Source organism: Rhinolophus sinicus, chromosome 13 (assembly GCF_057876585.1).
Source record: "Rhinolophus sinicus isolate RSI-liver-muscle chromosome 13, RSI-T2T, whole genome shotgun sequence".
NCBI classification, from domain to species: Eukaryota; Metazoa; Chordata; class Mammalia; order Chiroptera; family Rhinolophidae; genus Rhinolophus; species Rhinolophus sinicus.
Genome location: NC_142513.1, coordinates 60,572,370 through 60,590,920, shown reverse-complemented (window position 1 = coordinate 60,590,920; position 18,551 = coordinate 60,572,370). Strand labels below are relative to the sequence as shown.

The 18,551-nt window shown below is 42.4% G+C and overlaps 2 protein-coding genes across 6 annotated transcripts in view; one reads left to right on the top strand and one right to left on the bottom strand.

Moving 5' to 3' along the window:
* Positions 1–3,090: 3,090 nt before the first annotated feature.
* RAMAC (RNA guanine-7 methyltransferase activating subunit) lies at positions 3,091–7,658 on the bottom strand. 2 transcript variants are annotated; one of them, XM_019743449.3, is made up of 3 exons: positions 7,501–7,658; positions 4,368–4,546; positions 3,091–3,651 (listed from the first exon to the last, which is right to left on the bottom strand). In XM_019743449.3, exons 2-3 carry the CDS (start codon positions 4,535–4,537, stop codon positions 3,465–3,467), a joined length of 357 nt encoding a protein of 118 aa, XP_019599008.1. In that variant the 5' UTR covers positions 4,538–4,546; positions 7,501–7,658; the 3' UTR covers positions 3,091–3,464. The 2 variants fall into 2 exon arrangements, with proteins under 2 accessions (XP_019599008.1, XP_019599009.1); XM_019743450.3 differs by having other exon boundaries at positions 7,449–7,558.
* Positions 7,659–7,684: 26 nt separating this feature from the next.
* HOMER2 (homer scaffold protein 2) overlaps positions 7,685–18,551 on the top strand; it is a 91,513-nt gene continuing 80,646 nt past the window's right edge. For 2 of the 4 annotated variants that reach the window (XM_088789471.1, XM_019743437.3), the window contains exons 1-3: positions 7,685–8,051; positions 10,043–10,217; positions 10,313–10,452. In XM_088789471.1, coding sequence (XP_088645597.1) covers positions 10,385–10,452 — 68 coding nt within the window. In that variant the 5' untranslated portion in view covers positions 7,685–8,051; positions 10,043–10,217; positions 10,313–10,384. The remainder of the gene's footprint in view (positions 8,052–10,042; positions 10,218–10,312; positions 10,453–18,551) is intronic. The other 2 variants (XM_088789470.1, XM_088789469.1) reach the window with 2 other exon arrangements.

Here is an 18,551-nt window from a genome sequence, read left to right as displayed (position 1 = left end):
GTCAAGGCACATCGTTTTGAGGAAGACTTGTTAACCTCCTCCTCCCATGCCATCCTGTAAATCTCAAAATCTGAGGGGTGGTATCCACAGCTCATGTCCACTTTTCCAGTGTGAGATCATTGGTAACTAACTACAGAGGCCTCAGCAGCTGGAGCAGCTGAAATTACTTCCTCTTCACCTCTGGCCTATCTTGATAGGGTGCAGCCCCATTGATTGAGACCATGCAGCCATTGTGGCCCAGAGCCACTCTCCTAAAATGGCCACAGATCAAGGGATTTCTGCTCCCATTCCTATTTCCCCCCAGAGCTGTCCCAGTAGAGGTCAAACCAGACTTCTAGCAAGGAGGAAATATTTGCTCTCAAGGCCACCTTGGAATCCAATGGTATAATCTGCAACTTGCATCATTCCTGATTTGGCTCCATAATAATTTAACATAGTAGAAGCCAGGAGAAATCTTTTAGATATTATGGAATTTCACATCTGTATATCTGAATCCTGATGTATTAATCTAAAATGAACATTATTAACTTTCCACTAGTTTCAAGAGTGTGTTCTTCTGTTGGTCTTAATTCATTCTAAATTAAAAACTAGAGAATTTTAAAAGCATACCATTCAAAATTTATAGAGGCAAGATTCTCTTGAGTGACCTATATAATTAGGTTTTTCACACAATTAACCAAAGCCTATTTAATATTTTTTAAAGTCCTCATTGATTTTACACACACACACACACACACACACACACACACACACATACACACGAGGGTGATAAAAAATATATATAGTGAATGTTTAAATAAAAAAAATTTATTACAGTAAAAGACACAATGCCATTAATTCTCCTCAAAATACTCCCCCTCGCTTCAAACACACTTATTCCATCGTTCTTGCCACTTTCTGAAGCAGTTCTGGAAGTTCTCTTTTGTATCTTTAGTTGTGCTGTTGTGGCTGCCTCAATGTCCTGAATCCATTCAAAACGTTTACCTTTCATGGTCATTTTGACTTTGGGGAAGAGCCAGAAGTCACACGGTGCCAGATCTGGTGAATAAGGTGGATGAGGACACACTATAACGTTTTTCTTTGGCCAGAAATTGCCATATGCCAGAAGCGATGTGTGACAGGGAGCATTGTCACGGTCAAGAATGAAGTAAAGACACTCATGAAAGAGGACTTCCAGAACTGCTTCAGAAAGTGGCAAAAATGATGGGATAAGTGTGTTCGAAGTGAGGGGGAGTATTTTGAGGGAGGTTAATGGCAATGTGTCTTTTACTATAATAAATTTTTATTTTAAACATTCACCATATTTGTTGATCACACCTCATATATCTTAAATGTTTCTTTGGTGGAAAAACAAGCTATTTGAAAGAAAAATCCCAAGTAAGATTTTTAGTGTTTATATATAATACCTCAATTTGTCTAACATTACCAAAGTAAGTGCTTTTACAAGTAACGTTTCCAGCTAATTGAAGTTATCCAATGGTACTAGAAGCTGCCTCAAGCTGGGAGCGTTTATTTCCTACATTTCCTAATAAAAAAAAATCCCTTTCACTATAAACAATAGTGCTAAAAGAAATCAGAGGTCCGGGGTATAGATTTCCATACACAGCCAAATCTGTGATTGGGATGAATCAATGAAATGGAATAGAAACTCTGGGAAAATTCTTAAGGTATTTAAAAACTTGTATTTAGAAACAAAGTGTAGTGCTTTCATTAGAGCTCAAAATTAGTGATATCAGTAATCTTCAGGGAAAATACTAAAAGGGAAAGAAGTGATCTTTAGCTCTGAAGGCAAAATGTTTAAATACTGTTGGAAAATCACCTTTCTTCTGAGCTTCCTGAGAGGGACCCTCACTCCAACACTGCCCCATGGGCCCACAGATCTCCCTAATTAGTGTCAAAAGCGGGCACAGCAGAGGGACTCCAGCGTCCTGCTTTACAGCTGTAGTCAGCTACTGTCCCAGCTGGTAGTACCTGGGCTTATCAGTTGGTAAATACTCTTCGTAGCCCATCTCCTTTCAGAGATCTCGGGGTATCATCAGGCCGTTGTTAAGTCTTGCGGTTAATATCTGTAGTGTTAAGACCTATCTTGATGTAACAACACTGGCTTGTTGCCTATTGAAGTGATTAGAGGGGTACAGGGAAAACTCTTTATTTACATCTAAGTATGAATACTTGGTTTATTAAATCCTTTCCAATAAAATCGTTACCTGAAAGGATGGCAGGCAGTGGGGGAGAGGTAGAGCGACTCTCAAGGGCCTAGAGTGGGGTGCTCAGAGAAGGCTGATTTAGGAAGTTGCCGTTTCATTCCTCAGACCTGTGATGAAACTTGTACTCTTACTATTTACTCTTAAACCAACTAAACCTTTTTCGATGGATATGAAGGACAGAGTAATAAAAAAACCAGTTAATGAGTTGGCTAACTGTCCAAACTTGAGAAATTGCTTAATACATATTGTATTTTAATAAAACCATTGTAATGGTCATTAAAATTATTTGAAATATGATTATCATTCTGAAAGAAAGTTACAGCATCACCGTATTTATAGAAGAGGAAGCAACAAGCATGCACATTTGGAAGTGAATATAACATTGTAAATTCAACCCACATTAAATACCATAAAAGGAAGTAGAGTCAAAATGCAGCATTATTTAAACACGATTGAAAAGGAAAGGGAAAATTACAGAGTTTTTGTTCACACTTTGGTATAACGTGTGAATTTTGCCCTACTATGTTTGAGTTTGAGAAAAGTCTTAGAGTTTGTATAAAATGATGGTGTGCTTTAATCCAACCTTCCCACTAGGTCAAGACCCTGAAGGTGAGAATGATTCCTTCCTTCTATAACTTTAGTCTTGATATTTCTTTAAAAAGAGACCAACATTATTGTAGGGCTGACTCATACCTATAGAGTAATTACCAAGTACCATAGCCACATAACAGAGCCAAAAGAATCAGTCAATTGTTTTACCTTCCAACTGCTGTTATATAGAGTACATACATCTTAGCGTAGTTGTGCATTCACGAGTTGATTTTACCAACCTCTCAAATTTTAGGAATGGGTACTTTCTAATATTACAAAGTAAAAGCAAGCATTTTCTCTTTTAAAATTTCTATTTTATTTCTGTGTAAAACAAAGGCAGAACTCCTGGAGGTCAAACAAGGGAGAAAATACATCAAGATCAAAGCACTAATAAGTCATGAAACAAAGAAGGTTCTAATAAGTCATGGAACAAAGAAGGTTCTGAAATAGAAATCAATATAATCTACAACCTTTTCAGGGGAGTATTTATTCCCAGCCACCATCACATCTCTCTAGTAAGAATTAATTTTTTAAAAAAAATCTGGAGATCCAAAATATTAATAATCCATTCTGTAAAATCATATGTAAAATTATGACCAACAGAAGAGACACACAAACTTTCGTCAACACAGGAAATGACATTACTAAAAGCAGCTGCCATTTCTATCAGTGGTCACCATAGGGAGGCCGTTGGTTGTAGCCATAGTGTCCATACTGGTGGGGATAGTAAGAGTCTTGTCTGTGCTGTGGGTAATGGTTACCCCAGGGTCGTCCATGCCATTGATTGGATCGATTGTCACTTGGCCACCCCCGTCTGCTATCTCTACCTCTAAACTGTCTGTTATCTTGCAACCTACAACAACAAAACAAAATTTTTATACTTCCCTTTTATTTTAAGAAAGCACATGACAAGTCTACCTTGGTGCATCTGATGCTTAGTAAACAAGAGAGTAAAAAACATTTTTCTGTACAGAATAATCGAGCACCAGTTATTCAAAAGAGTCCTAAGATTTAAATCATTCTTTCAGTGTTATACTGGACACACTTTGCAAAGAAATAGGCAGACTACAACACGAAACCCTCAACAATAGGATAGTTCTGAATCAAACTGAAACCTATTCAATTGTACAAAAGCAATGTGGTCATTTATTCCTTTTATCTATTCTGAGTTATTAAATAGAAGTAATTTCCATTGTATAAACTTCATTCTAGAGTAAAACCAAAAACATTACCTTCTTGATGGAATTTAACACAGAGTTTTGCATAAGACTCTAGGTATCTAAAGTATATTTGCAAAGAAAGTACTAGTCTACAGAAAGAACATTTAAAAAAAACATGAATACACATACAACTGAACAGTAAGAAGAAATGTATGGTGCTGACAAAATATTAAAGCAAATAATTATCAGCCACTTACTCTGTGCCGAGAAGAGCCACTGTTCTCGGCATGCGGTACCATACTGAACACAAACATTGGTCCCTGCCCTCAGTGGGCTTCTAGGCTAGCACATTAAACCTATCTTCTCCCAGCTCGGCCCTCTGCATTCACTTTTCTGAAGTAATACATACCGATTGCCTCTGTTTCTTTGGTTCCCACCAGCTCTGTGATTCCATTCCTCGACAATTGGAGGGGTCTGGGGAGGGCGTTTCAGGTATTCCTGGTACTCTTTGTCATCTTCTGTGAATCTACTGGCAAACATCTCTTCAAAATTTGAAACAGCTTCAGAAGTGTCAGTCATTCTGGAATTCTGTACAGTTTTTAATATGTTTCTGTTAGAATTTTTTTTTACTGAACACTATCTTACCAGATAGTGAAAAACCAAGAAGTAAACAATTTTAGACAGTGTATTCATAAAAGCCTCTTGTGTACTTTTAAACTTAAGATAGATTTTAAACATTGAATTCATTATTTCTTCATTACCGTATACATTGTGCTAACTAGGAGCCTGGGGTGCAAGGATGAACAATAACCATGGACCCTGCCCCCAAACAGCTCTCACTCTAGTAGAAGAGACAGATACGGTACAAATATAAAGGGAGGAGAAGTGAATGTCAAGAAATGAAATTGGAAAATAGACAAGAGTCAAATTGTGAAAAACTTTGTGTTCCACGCGACAACTTGATACTTTTTCTGGTACCCAAGAATCATAGGTGGTTTAAGCGGGGAAGTCTCAAGATCAAATTTGCTATTTACGCATACAAGGCTCACTTTTCTAACAGGGTAGAGAACAGATCAGTGAGATTAGACTAAAGGCAGGTGACTGCAATAATATAGAGACGTGCTGAGGAATTAATCACTGACTAGATACCGGGATAGGGGAATAACCAGGACAACTCCCAGGCTTCTGGCCAAAAGACTGGACAGGCTACGGTGCCATAGGAACTACAGGAAGAAGGGCGGGCGGGCATCCACACTGGGTTTGTAGTTAGCTACAGTACGTACACCACGTGGAGTCGGTTCCCAGTTAACCGACTGCACTGGGTTGCACTGGGTTGAAGATGAAGATGGGAGGCATCGGCAAGTTTGTTGGTGGTTACGCTGTGAGAATGGATGAGATGCTTCAGGAAGACTGGAATAAGAAGAGTATCAAGGAACAGAATCCTGAAGAACATCAACAGTGGAAGATAAAGAAAGGATGGGAGAATGCACAGAGATAGATACAAACCAGGAGAAGTTATCATAGAAGGCAAAAGAAGAAAAAGTGGTCATCGGTGTTGAATGGTACAATGACAGAAAGAACCAAGAGGAAATTAATTGGATTTAGCCATTAGGAGTTGATTATTTTAGAGTAGTAAGGATTGAAGCAGGATTCCAGTTAATTGAGAAGTCACTGGAAGTAAGGGAGTAGAAATCATGGATTATAGACTAAGTTTTCAGGAAGCTTGGCTGAAAACAGGAGTGACTATAATGGTATCCAATGTATTCTTATTCCAGATTCTGTGATGAATGAAAAATAACTACTATTGATATTGTCTAATGAGTATAAAAACTGAAATCTGGATTTTCCAGACCAATCATAGAGTCACTCAAGTAGTATTTCTTCACCCACATTTTCAGAGAGCCCTCTACCTCTAAGAAAAGATTTGGCTTAGGCTGCGGAGGCCTAATCCTTGAGAAACCAGGAGACGGAATTTACCACTTTTAATCTTCATCTAACACCTGGAAGCCAGCCTAGCAGCCTTTCTCCATTTTCCAGTCTTCCTTAACCAAATATTGGTCAGTATTCCCATCCGTGACCCTTTTTAACCCAAACCCATCTTTTTGCTCTTTGCTTCAAGCCTCCTACATCCTGTTTTATGATTTGGGGCATATGTGACATCATGCTAAAACTTTAAAACCAAATCTTTCCCTCTTATTTGACATCCCAAAATTATTTTTCTTCCTGTGTTACTTCAATTTATAGTAAAAAGTTTTTGATAAACAGATGTGATATTGGAAGATAGCTTCTTCATTAGTACATCTTTCCTCCAAATCCCTCAAAACGTACAAATGTTTATAACATTTTTAATACACCCTCATCCCAACAAAATTAAATGAAGATTATTGTTTGGATGCAAGAAACAATATCTAGACTTTTTACCTTTCAGCTACTGCTCTCTTAGAGAGTATGTCTTATTAAATATCAGACTTTCCATGTGTCTGGGATTAGCAAACTGCTATCAAATTCTCACATCCAAGGTATGATTTAAAATAAATTTAGCTAATGAAAATTGTGCCTGGATTTCTATAGGGATCATAGAAACCACCAGAAAGATGGCCCAGGCCTAACCCGATGGGCAGTAAAAATCATAAGGCAAAGCAAATGTGCTACTCATTTTTATGTTCCCACAAGTGAACAAATATCAACTTGATCATTACTCATGAGAATGAAGTTAAAATAGAATATGTTATTAACCAATGTTCCCCCAACAAGTTTAATTAAAATTAAAAATAGTATTTGAACTGATCTAAATTAGTCCTACCCAAGGGATTTGAGGCTGTACAATTAAATGTCTAGATTGTCCAGATCTGTGGGAGGAGGAAAAAACTTGAAGAAAACACTCAAAGAGGGAGGTAAGGACCCTAAGAGCCCAAGTTAATGAAGAGGTTGGATGAAAAGTGCTCTGAAGACTTCCAACGCTAACAGAGCTCCAAGGGCCAACGAAGAGCTTGAAGACGCTACAAAGATTCGTCCTCTGGGCCTTCAAACCCAGTAAGCTGGTTCCGGCATGAATAACTGCAGAAGGTAGTTCTTTTCCGTGGAAAAAGGCACAGCCTTTCAGATCTGTGCTCTAATATTCGTAGTTTATTATCCACAAAACCACATAGTACTTTGTGGCCGACTAACCTTGGAAAGGCCGAACCAGGAAGGGGCTTCCCTGCTCCAGCAGTTGAACCCATAGAACAGACGAAGGAAGGGACAGGAAACCACCGCGTTTTTCAGTCCGCCCTCAAAGCACATTAGAGCTGGTCTACCAAGCCTTTGATAGATTCCCTCCTGAACCACCTCAGATCTCCAGACGCGCAGGGAACTGGACACCGTGAGGGATAAGGGGCCTCCAACCTCGCGAAAGCGCCCAGACCTGGAACTGCAGCCCCAGGACTCCTCTCCCGCCACCTGGCTCGGCCCGCCCGACTCCTCGTCCCCGTCGCCCAAACGGACAACTCACTCGCCAAGCGCTGGGCCTACTCAGCGCGGGCCGACACACGCAGGAAACGTACCTCTGGCCGACAAGACTGTCAGTCCAACTCCACACACACTCCACCTCTCCAAGGTAACGGAGCCACCGCTGTCAGAATCCGACAGCCTCCTGACTTCCGCTTCCGGCGAGCAAAGCGGAGGCGGGCTTCTCAAGCCTCGCGAGATCCCGGGCCGGGCTTGGGACGTTCCCAGTACTTCAGACGCTAGTGCAACACCTGCGGCCGGGTTAAGTGAGGTGATGCCCTCAGTGCGCTTTCCGCCCGCCTGGTGCCTGTGCAGGAAAACACGTCACCATGTGTGAAGTCCCTTTGACGGGGAGCGGCGGCGGGTAGGGACGGAAGTTCTGGAAGTATGCAGGGAAGAAAGGGAAAGGATGCTTCCCGCCGCCTGCTCCCGGAGCCTGTGGAGAACGCGAGGCGAGCGCGGGCCGTGAGGGGTCGGCGCGAGCGGATGGCTTCAGACGACGCCGGTCCTTTCACTCCTGCCAGGGCCGCCTCGGTAGTAAGAGTCCCATAGACCGGATTGTACGTGCTTCTGCCGAAACACACCCCCTCTCTGCCCCACTTAAGTGGTCAGTACCCAGTTACCTGCAAGCGTCTTGGCCATTTCTTCTCGAATGGTCTGCAGGTGTATATACGCTGAACATCCAAAAAATAACTTGGCCTCTTCCTTCCCAAATTGCTTTCCAGACAATGCACCTGTTTCTGTTCATACTACCAGCCGTTTCCAGCGTGGAAACATTAATGTCTACATTTTATGACATTTATTTCCTTTGTTGCGACCCTTGGTTGCTACGTTCTACCCCTCCAGGAATTCTGACATCCATCCACTCCCCTCACCCACTGCCTCCACCTCGTCCAAGTTCCCGTTACCATCCCCTGAGCAGTGGAAATGCAGTACCTTTCTCAACCACTCCCTTCCTTTGGCACCACCTCCCTACCTCCCAGCCCATATTACATGTAGCTGCTATAGGGTTAGTCATCTGCAAGCACAGTTCTGATCCAAAACCTTCACTGGCTCCCTGTTGCCTGTAGATTAAAGGCCACTTTTATTTACTTGGGTTCAAAACCCTAACTTTATTTTCTACTGTTCCCCTTTCTTTCCCCTGTAGCCCATAACGTCAATACTCCAAGGATTCATTGAGTTATTACCACTTTCTGACTTAGACCTAAAATTATTTATGCACAAGTCTTTCCCCCCAGTAGATTATAAACTGACCTATATCTGATTCGTTTCTACATCCTGGAGTGTGTGACCCTGTGCTTCGTATACAGTAAGCACTCAGTAAATGTTTATGGAATGAATGATGGAACTATTGAATGTTCCAAGCCATGTTTTAGACACATTAACCTGGCAAACGTGTGTAGGACAGTACGGATGGACAGATATGATAGTCTTGGTGTTGAGTGGTAAAGGGGAGAGCAGAAAGGGCAAGGTTGCAATAATTGAATAGTACTGTCCTTAGTAACTGAGTGGATGACGGGAGAAAAGGATTAGAGGAATCAGGGACGACTCCAATTCCTTAAACCTGGGAAATTGGGACTGAAAAGGGACAGGCATAGAATGGGTTGGTTTTAAAGCAAAAATGAGCTCAGAGCTCAAAAAGATTTATAGAATTTGAGATCATGGACTATCCAAAAGGAAATTTTTAGGGGGGGTGTTAGAAATACAGGACTAAAGCTGAAGAGAGAGACTCTGCCTGAATATGTTGAATGTCTGAGTCATCCATGAAGAAACAACAGTTGAAATAAATCAATGTATACAAGAGTTCCACAGGAGAAAGTATTTATAGAGAAGCGCAGAAGGTCAAGGCCTTCACCTCAGGAAATACCTATATTTAGGAGGCAGGAATAGGAAATATAAACTTGAACAAGGCATTAGAATGAATATATGGGTAGCAACGTGACAACTGAAAAACTCAGAAAAATGCTTCTCCACCTGTTATCAGGTGAGAGCGTAGTTAGGGAAAGGAGAGTTATTGAAGGCCAGCTTTCTGGTTTCCTTGTGACTTGATTATTACATTATTGCTAGGTAATGAGGACTTACACAGAAAAGTATTTTTTTTTAAGTTCATAAATGACGTCTGGGAGCTTCTAGGCTTCCAAGAGTTTCTATGAAGAATTCTAGGTATTCCAGCCAATTTTCAAATGAAACTATTTTTGCCCATAACGTTTTCTCATATTCTGATATTTTATCAGTTATTATATCTCACTTTATGACATCATCAGGAAATAATCTGTTCCATGAAAAGGTATTTTCCAGATAACTGACACTTAGTCTTTAAATACCAAAACGTTGTTATTGGAACTACTTTTGATGGAAATGGACATAAAATGTAATACTTCTCTGCCATAACCACAGTATATGGGCTGTAATTTAATTTTTGGCAACTAAAGTCATTGTTACAGCATCAATTGTGGTATTCCGCTGGATAGTAATATCCTTGGGCCTATTGATACATATGGAAAAGATTACCCTTTGTTAGTTTACTGTGTGTTATATCTCAGTGTTTTATCTTCTAGCCACCTCATAAATTAACCTAATTTTACCCATAATTTTAAGCCTCACTTTGACCCAATGATCTAGAGGCAAAACACATCAACAGAAGTCCCCAGGGAATCCTGGCATCGATGGAACCCTGCTTTCAGAAGCTGTGAGTGACCCTGAACAATAACCATTTTAAAGATGGTGAAACTGAGGCTCAAGAGGACATATAATTTATTCAAGGGCACAGCTGGTAAGTGACAGCAGGATTTGGGTCAAATCTGTGATGCTTCCAAAAGCTTTGCTTTTTCCTCAGTGAAACACTGTTTTTTCCTTTCCATTCCCTAGTCCACAAATCTTTAGCCACGTTAAACAACTTTGCTGCTGCTGCACAGCCCAGATTCTTCCCCTGCGTGGTTGATGGGAACCCCTGTAAGGCCAGGACCTCTGCCGCTGCAGCTTGCACACCAGGAAGTGAACTCCACAAGGTACCCGTCTCCTTACATTGCTCATCTTTAAAAAAAAACACAATCTCCTGAAGGTGCATGTCTTAGGCAAAAACCAAGTCACATGTCTGATCCCTAACTAAAAGGAAGGCTGGGTAAGTCAGCTTCTGTTTTCTCCTGGAGAGGCGGGACTCATAAGGTAATAAATTCTCTAACCAGAGGAAGGTATTCAAAAGGGACTGGGCAGAGAGGAAATGTGACAACTCCACTCTAGTTTCCCACTTACCACCGTTCGCCTTGTTCATTGTACGAGTACACATGAAATCACACTATCGAAGCGTTCGAAAGGATAATGTGGTTGAATGCTTTTTTTTTAAAAAACTGTTGACCCGGGAGATGAAATGACTTCTCCACAGTCATAAAATTGAACAGTGACAGAACTGGAACTATAACCTTCAGGCGTTCTTCATTGATTTAACAAATATATTTTGAATACCTATTACATGCCAGGGACTGTTCTCCGCCCTGAAAACATCAATGAATGTGGATAAAAGCCCTGCCCTTATAGAGCTGACATTCTAGTGGGAGAGATTGACAATAAAAAAGTGACTATGAAGAATGCTCTGAAAAATAATTAAGCAGGGCAAGGGGACAGAGGGTATCATGCAGCTACTTTGGATAGCATCATCAGGGCATGTACGAGTGTATAGTTTTCATCTCAGCCCATTTCCTTAGAAGGTGGAATCCCTCACACTCTCACCTCCTATCAGGAATGTAAAAATTGAATACTTTCTTTATTTTTAACATCCATTCCCTTCATAAGTAAGTAGAGGGATAGCTCTCATTTCTGAGACAAGGCAGATGTAGCTTCGTTTGTAGTTCCTAGACTGTGGCCAGTGGCAAAATTGAGTGTCTGTGCCAGTAGCTTGAGTTGGAATCACAAAGTCGCAAATTGTTAGGTTAGTCAAAGCACTTTCCCCTTTCCACCCCCACTTCCCCACGCCACCCCAGTCTTCACAGAGCCAAGCACATGGTTGGAAGTCAGTAAGTTCCTAAACAAGAGTTGAAATATGTCAGCCTCCCACTCACTTTTTCTGATCTGGGTAAATCTCATCGTATTTCCCTGCCCTGATTTTATCTTCGATAAATGGGAATAATAACCTTTGCTACTCTCAGCTTCATAAGGTTATTGTAAGAATTAATTATTGCACATGTAAAGTGCTTTCGGTTCAAATGCAGAAATATATGTGATTGCTAATGATAATTAGAGTTATTTCATGTTACATAAATGTTTAGTCTCTAAGAAAACATTTCAGGTTACATGAGGCTTTGGGTTAGTTTCACATCTGTGCTCCTGTGGCTTTAATTACATGGAATTGTTTTGATCGGAGATTACAAGATCTTAATCCCATTCTCCACCTCAGCGCCATCCGCCCACATAAGGAATCCTTTGTGTAGGGGATTTTTTTCAGCAGAGTGCAGGAAGCCACCCAACACTAGTTACAAGTTTCTTTGCTATGTGAGTATGACTATTTACCATAGAAACCAGTTGTTATCAGTGAAGAAATCACAAGAGAAGGAAAGATGAGTTGTCTTGGGGAAGAAAAAGCTGTGAGTTGGGTTGAGTGGGTTGGAACCCAAGTCTTTTCTAATCCTAGAATCTATAATGGTGGTATGAAGGTGTTTGCTCTCCTTTTTCCTGGTGTGTGTTACATAAATAATGGCACAGACTCTTGTTTTCTAAGTGGACGTGATCTGGACTCGAGTTGAACAATATCTGCCTATTTCTGGTGGGGGGGGGGTCCATCCACGGCTGAAGGATGGTTCTAATCTTTAGCATCCTTCCTTCACTTTTTGTGGCTGCTTCGTGCGCTCCATTGGCTGGTTCTACTAATCTACTTCAGTGTCTCGGTCCTCTCCACCTCTTCATCCATGTGTGTGTGACACTTAGAAGGGACCTTGGAAAGGTGCAGAGGCCCAGAGACTTGTCCAGAATTGACTCTCAACCGCTCCTCCCGTCCCACCACTGTCTTTTCTCCTCTACGTAATTTTCCAGAAATCTCTTTCATTGAAGGGATAATCACAGTTGGAGTGTTATAAGCATTTTCTAAGCACTTGAAAGTGGCATGAGTCAGTCAGGACCCTTATCTGAGGGTGAACTTCTGCCGTCTTCCCCATTTTAAGAGGGTAAGTCTTTTGGGTCTCATTCCAGGGTCTTGGCAAGCTTGTTGTCCTCGGTGACAGGTGGCTTGTTCGCACTTGTGTGAAGCCAGCCTTGCTGAGTAATGTTTCGAAAGAAAGGTACAAAAAGGCCCATTTAAAAACAGATGTTCATGTAGTGCAAGTATCTGTACCATAAATGAGCGTAGCATAGGGAGTGGAAAACGCACCAGGCAAGGAGTCAGGACACTTACTTACTCCCTGTGGGTTTTTGCTGGAGGAGATCGTTGAGAGGATGGGTGCAGGTGACTGGAAAGCTGGGTCCGAGCAAGCTGGTCCGTTCTGCCCACCGACCCCACAGCCAGAGCCCTTCCATTTGCACGGCTGCACCCTTGAGAGAGTAAGGCGTTGTTGAGACCATCTGACTGAATACATGACTCCCCCAGTGAAGGCCTTTGTCTAGACTTTTAAGATTCTGGCAGGTGGTGCGGAAATCTGCTCGTCTTGTGGTTGCCCAAGGCAAGCCTCGTATGTAAGTTCCCTTGCTTGTTCGAATTGCCATCTACCAACCTGGAGTGTTCTGCCTCTTTGTTCCGTCTCTCCTTGCCCTCACTGGAGGGGCCAGTTTGCAAACCAGGAGTTGTCAAATCACCATCTCGCTGGGCCTTAGTTTCTTCACTGAGTTTCTTATTTCACAGATAAAATTGAGGCTTCTGCCTCAATTCCTTTGATTTCCCAATCCCACGCCTACAGTTGGACCTCTTTCCGCCCCTGTTCACCTTTTGTCTTCCAGTCTTGCTGCTTGTGTCTTTGGTCTGTGCACTCACTGCTCTTCAGAACATTGCTTCGGCAGTTATTCCTTCTCTCTTCTGTCTATTTGCAACTCTCCCTCCCTACTGGCTCGGCCCAACCCCCCCACGCCCACCATGTAAGCTTGCTGGGGTTTTTCCAGTCTCAGAATAAAGCCAATACCCTGCCCTCAACCCTGCGTCCTCCTGTAAATATCTCGGGTCTCCTTTCCCCACGTGGGGAGTTTCTCACAAAGAGTGCTACTCCTGCGGTACTATAGTGCCCCCCCTTCCTATTCACTGCAGTCAGGCTTCCGCCCCTGAAACGCCACTGAAACCACCTGGCAAAGTTCACTGGGACAGAGTTGACCTAGGGCCAAATTCGATGACTCTTTCTCTAAAATCTTCAATTTACTTAATAGCTGTACAGCATTGGGTCCTCTTACTTCCTCTCTCCCTTAAACCTTCTTCTCACTTTATTTCCAAGTTTTTTTGTGTGATTCTCTTCTGCCCTGTGTCACCGTTTCTTCTCTCTGTCTCCTCTGCTGACTCCTCACTCCCCTGCTTGTCCCTAAATGTGGGTGTTCCCATGGCCCTGTCTGCTCCCCTTACGTTGCCTGTGCGGACTCGGTCTCTTCCAGGGCTTCAGCTTCAAGCTCTGTGCTGATGACTCAACAGTAGATACCACCAGCCATCCTTCATAGCTCAGCTCCAGACACTGAAATAACTCCTGCCTACTAGAAATCGGTATCTGGATACCCAGCAGGCATCTCCAGCACGTGTCTGAACGTGAGTTCATCTTTCTTCCTGAACCTGTTCATCTGCCTCTTATCTCCTTTTAGGAGAACGCTCCCTCCTCGTACCCACACCAGAAACCTCGCTGTGATCCTGGACTCCTCCCTCTCTCTCATCCCCCACACCCCGTCCCTCCCCAAGTGCTGTGGACTTCAGCCCCTGCCCATGTCTTCTGTGTGTTCTCGCCTCTGCTTTCCTGCTGCCTCTCAGTTCTGACTCTCATCCCTTCTCATACTGACCATGGCGATAGCCTCTAACTGGCCCCTGCAGCCAGCTTTTCTCCCATTCAGGCCCTTCTCCACGCTTCTAGTACAGTGTTCTTCTTGAAGTATTTTGAAACATACAGAAAACAATGGGCGATGATATAACCAGTTCTTGTGTGTCTCCCAGCCAGCTCAGAGGAGGTTCGTTCTAAAACACAAACGTGATTACATCTGTCCCTGGATCGGTCCACCTTTCCGTGGTTCCTAATTGCTTCTAGGATACACTCTAAGCTCCTCAGTATAGAATTACAGCCCGTTAAGATTAGTTCTGTCCTATCTACGCAGCCTCATCTCCTGCCAGTCTCCCTAACGAAATGCACAGCTATATCAAACTGTTTCAAGTTCCTGGAAGACTTCAGGTTGTGCTGTATACATGCTGTTCCTTCTGTTTGCAGTGTCCTCCCCACTCTGATCCCCTTGGTAAGTCTTAGCTCATTGTGTCACCTTCAGGTGGTCTTCCCTAATGCACCCCCAATACCCTTTGTCCCATCTTCCAAGTAGAACCGATTGTTTTTTCCTTTAAATCTTTCACATATGTAGCCATATATTTATCACAGTGTAGTGTAATTTGTTTACATCCACCTAAATCATGAACGTTTGGAGGGTAAGGCTGTGTTTCACATCTTGGGCAATGGAGTCTGTCAACCTGGTACATAGTTGGTGCTCAGTACATGTTTATCGATCTGGCCCCTACTTTCCTCTCCAGTTGTACATTTGACTAATCTTTTCCTACTTACTTCCTCCCACTCAGTAAACACTCAACCATATATATATATATGTATATGTATATGTATATGTATATGTATATGTATATGTATATGTATATATGTATATATGTATATAGCTATATAGCTATATAGCTATATAGCTATATACACACATACATACATACATACATACACACACACACAGACCCAGCTCCCCTCCTACGAATCTATCTGTTTTTATGTCCATCTTCATGCTGGAATGTAAGTGCCAGGAGTCCAGGGACCTCGTGTGATGTCTCTTCACCACCAGCACCTGGCAGTGGGGCTGGCCCAGCCGATACGGGTGAAGAAGGCTTTGTGAGCATGTGAGTAAAGGAGTTAGACTTGCTGATTTCTAAGTTCTCCAACTCCAAAACGATATAATGTGAGGTTCCAAAAATTGTGACATAATCTAGAAGTTTGCTCCCGGCAGATGATCAGAACAGTTGAAACACCACTGCTAACAGTTGGCAAATGTGAAGGTAAACATTGCAGAAAGTGAGTCAGATGAAGGTGAATCCTCCGAAAGGATCGGGAACATTGGCAAACACTGTCTCCAAGTATCGCAGGCACCCCCTTTGCACCCGCTGGTGGCTTCCATATGTTCCCTCCAATGGCACATGTGCCTTGAGAGATTCTCAGAAAGGTGTTTGACAACCTCCCTGTGACTAAACCCCGACTGGGTAGAGATGAGCTGAAAGCACAGTATTCTCTGTAGCCAAAATTACTTTTTTCCCATTAACACTTCACTTTAATTTGCTCATTTTGGTAAACGAAACAAAAGTTTAGTCATTTATTTAATATTTCTCTTCACATAGAATTTTGGAGAAAACCCTAAAGATGCTCTTAGCATTTGTAATCTTAATTATTTTTTCACTCCACAAGCATTTATCAATATCCAGTATAATTTTCAGCTTAATGTTGGAGTGGAGATAATTTTAAAAATGTGGAATACAGATCTTAAGATCTAATTGAAGAGTCAGGCAGAAGATAGCTATGATGTAACATGTGCGTTATAAGAAAATAGTACATGATAGCCTAATGAAATAAAGGAAAAGCTCATTCCAACTGACTACCTGAGTATGCGGAGACTTCAGAGTGAGGAAGAAAAAACAGAGCAAAGTGACATTAACCAGGAGAAATTTACTGAAGGTGGCACATCTCCAACAAGTGTGTACACACACACACACACACACACACACACACACACACACACGATTGCCAGAAGGAAGACCCTGTGAGGAATCTGGGTTTTAGACATGGAGGATGGAGAATGGCCATTGTTCTGCTAAACCCTCTTCAGAGAAAGACTCCGAAGCTGCTCCATTTCCCTTTGGCCAAATCCCAGGACTCTTTAGTCCTTCCTGTGTCCCGGGTCCCCTCAGAGACCCCTGTGTAATATCATCTCTGTCATAATTGGAATATGAGTTGTGATCTCAGCTCACCTGGGGACATGCATGTCTCTTCGGATTTCAGCATATCTAATTACACATTGGTGAGGGTTGACTGTTTTCCTGGGGGGCAGGTAAGACCCTGCCCCCTCCCACAGGTGGGTGGGAGCTTTTACTCTACAGAGATCTAGCATTTTTAGGTGGGAAGGGCATTGGCCTTAGATGCAGACCAACTTGAGTGACTTTAGCCAAGATAGAGGCTCAGTTTCCTCACTTCTAAAATGAGATTATAATGATTATTATTTTCTACCTCCTAGATTATGATTATAAGGAATAACAAATGTTAGTTCCCCCTCTTCTTCCTCACTGGACGTCAGACCAAGGTAATACACTCCAACTTGGCAGATTCGAATAGAGAGGTTCTGACGCCAACATTTTGCAATAGTCCTGTGAAAACCGCCATGTCAAAATTTGAACACTGCTACCACCACTATTTATTGAGCAATTACTGCATGCCAGGCACTGGACATAAAGAATCCCACATGTCTCATTTAGTGTATGCACTTGGATGTTTCCTTGTCTTCTTAAAATACAATCTGTTGTGGCTTCAGTTCCTGGAATGCAGAAGTGAACGGGGAGATAATTTAGTAATTTGTGGTGTATCAATGCAATGCAGTTTCAAGCAGCTATTAAAAATGCTTACAAGCAGCTATGGATAATTTCTGCTTCTCGGTGCATCATCTAAATTCCCCCCCCCAGTGAGAGTCCCTTTCCTTTATAATCAGGAAAGAAGGGAGAGAGAAACAAGGGACTTGATCAGGTATTTTTAGCGGGAAAGGCGGGAGAGAGCAGCATTTGCTGTGACTTTTCCTGGCGATGCCTTGCTGATCCCTGGAGACATCTCAGGTCCCTTCCGTTTAGATCCCTTTTCTCTTCCAAGTGCCGGCCATGAAGAGAGCTGAAGCCTCTGGTTTGTCTCCCCCCCATCCTTATCAACAGAAAGTACTTTTTCGACTCTGACCTGGCTGGGGAAAGGACCGACTGTATTCATTTCTGTAACCTCAAAGCCCTTACACAGTGTGCGAAGCAGTCTGAATTAATGGGATACTATGCAGCTGTAAAAAGGAGGGAGCTCTTTTTGTTCTGTTAGAGAACGAGCCCCAAGAGAGTGGAATTGAAAAGAGGCCAACTGCAAAACAGTATGTATGGGATGCTACCGTTTGGGTAAAGAAAGGGGAAAGGAAGTTTTAATCTCGGGGGATGAGAGGAAGGAGGAAAGCCCGTCACTGAAAACTCCTGTATACCTTTTGAATTCTAAATCCTGTTGAATGTTTTAGTGATAAAAAATAAATACAAATTTTTTTTTAATTGGGGAACAGTTCTTTATTGGAGAACAGTGTGTACTTCCAAGACTTTTTTCCAAGTCAAGTTGTTGTCCTTTCAATCTTTGTGGAGGGCGCAGCTCAGCTCCAGGTCCAGTTGCCGTTTTTCTAGTTGCAGGGGGCGCAGCCCACCATCCCTTGGGGGAGTCGAACCGGCAACCTTGTAGTTGAGAGGACACACTCCAACCAACTGAGCCATCTGGGAGCTCAGCGGCAGCTCAGCTCAAGGTGCCGTGTTCAATTTTAGTTTCAGGGGGCACTGCCTACCATCCTTTGCGGGAGTTGAGGAATTGAACTGGCAACCTTGTGGTTGAGAGCCCACTGGCCCATGTGGGAATCAAACCGGCAGCCTTTGGAGTTAGGAGCACAGATCTCTAACCACCTGAGCCACCGGGCTGGCCCAAAATAAATACAATTTAAAGTTTAAAAATAATGTTGAATTTATTTGAAATATCCAGACTAAGCAAATCAGCAGATTAATGATAGCCAGGGGCTAGGTTAGAAAGAAGGAATGGGGGGCTGACTGCTTAAGTGGGCGTGGGGGTTTCCTTTTGGGGTGATAAAAATATTCTGGAACTGGATAGTGGTAATGTAGAAAATGCCACTGAATTGTACA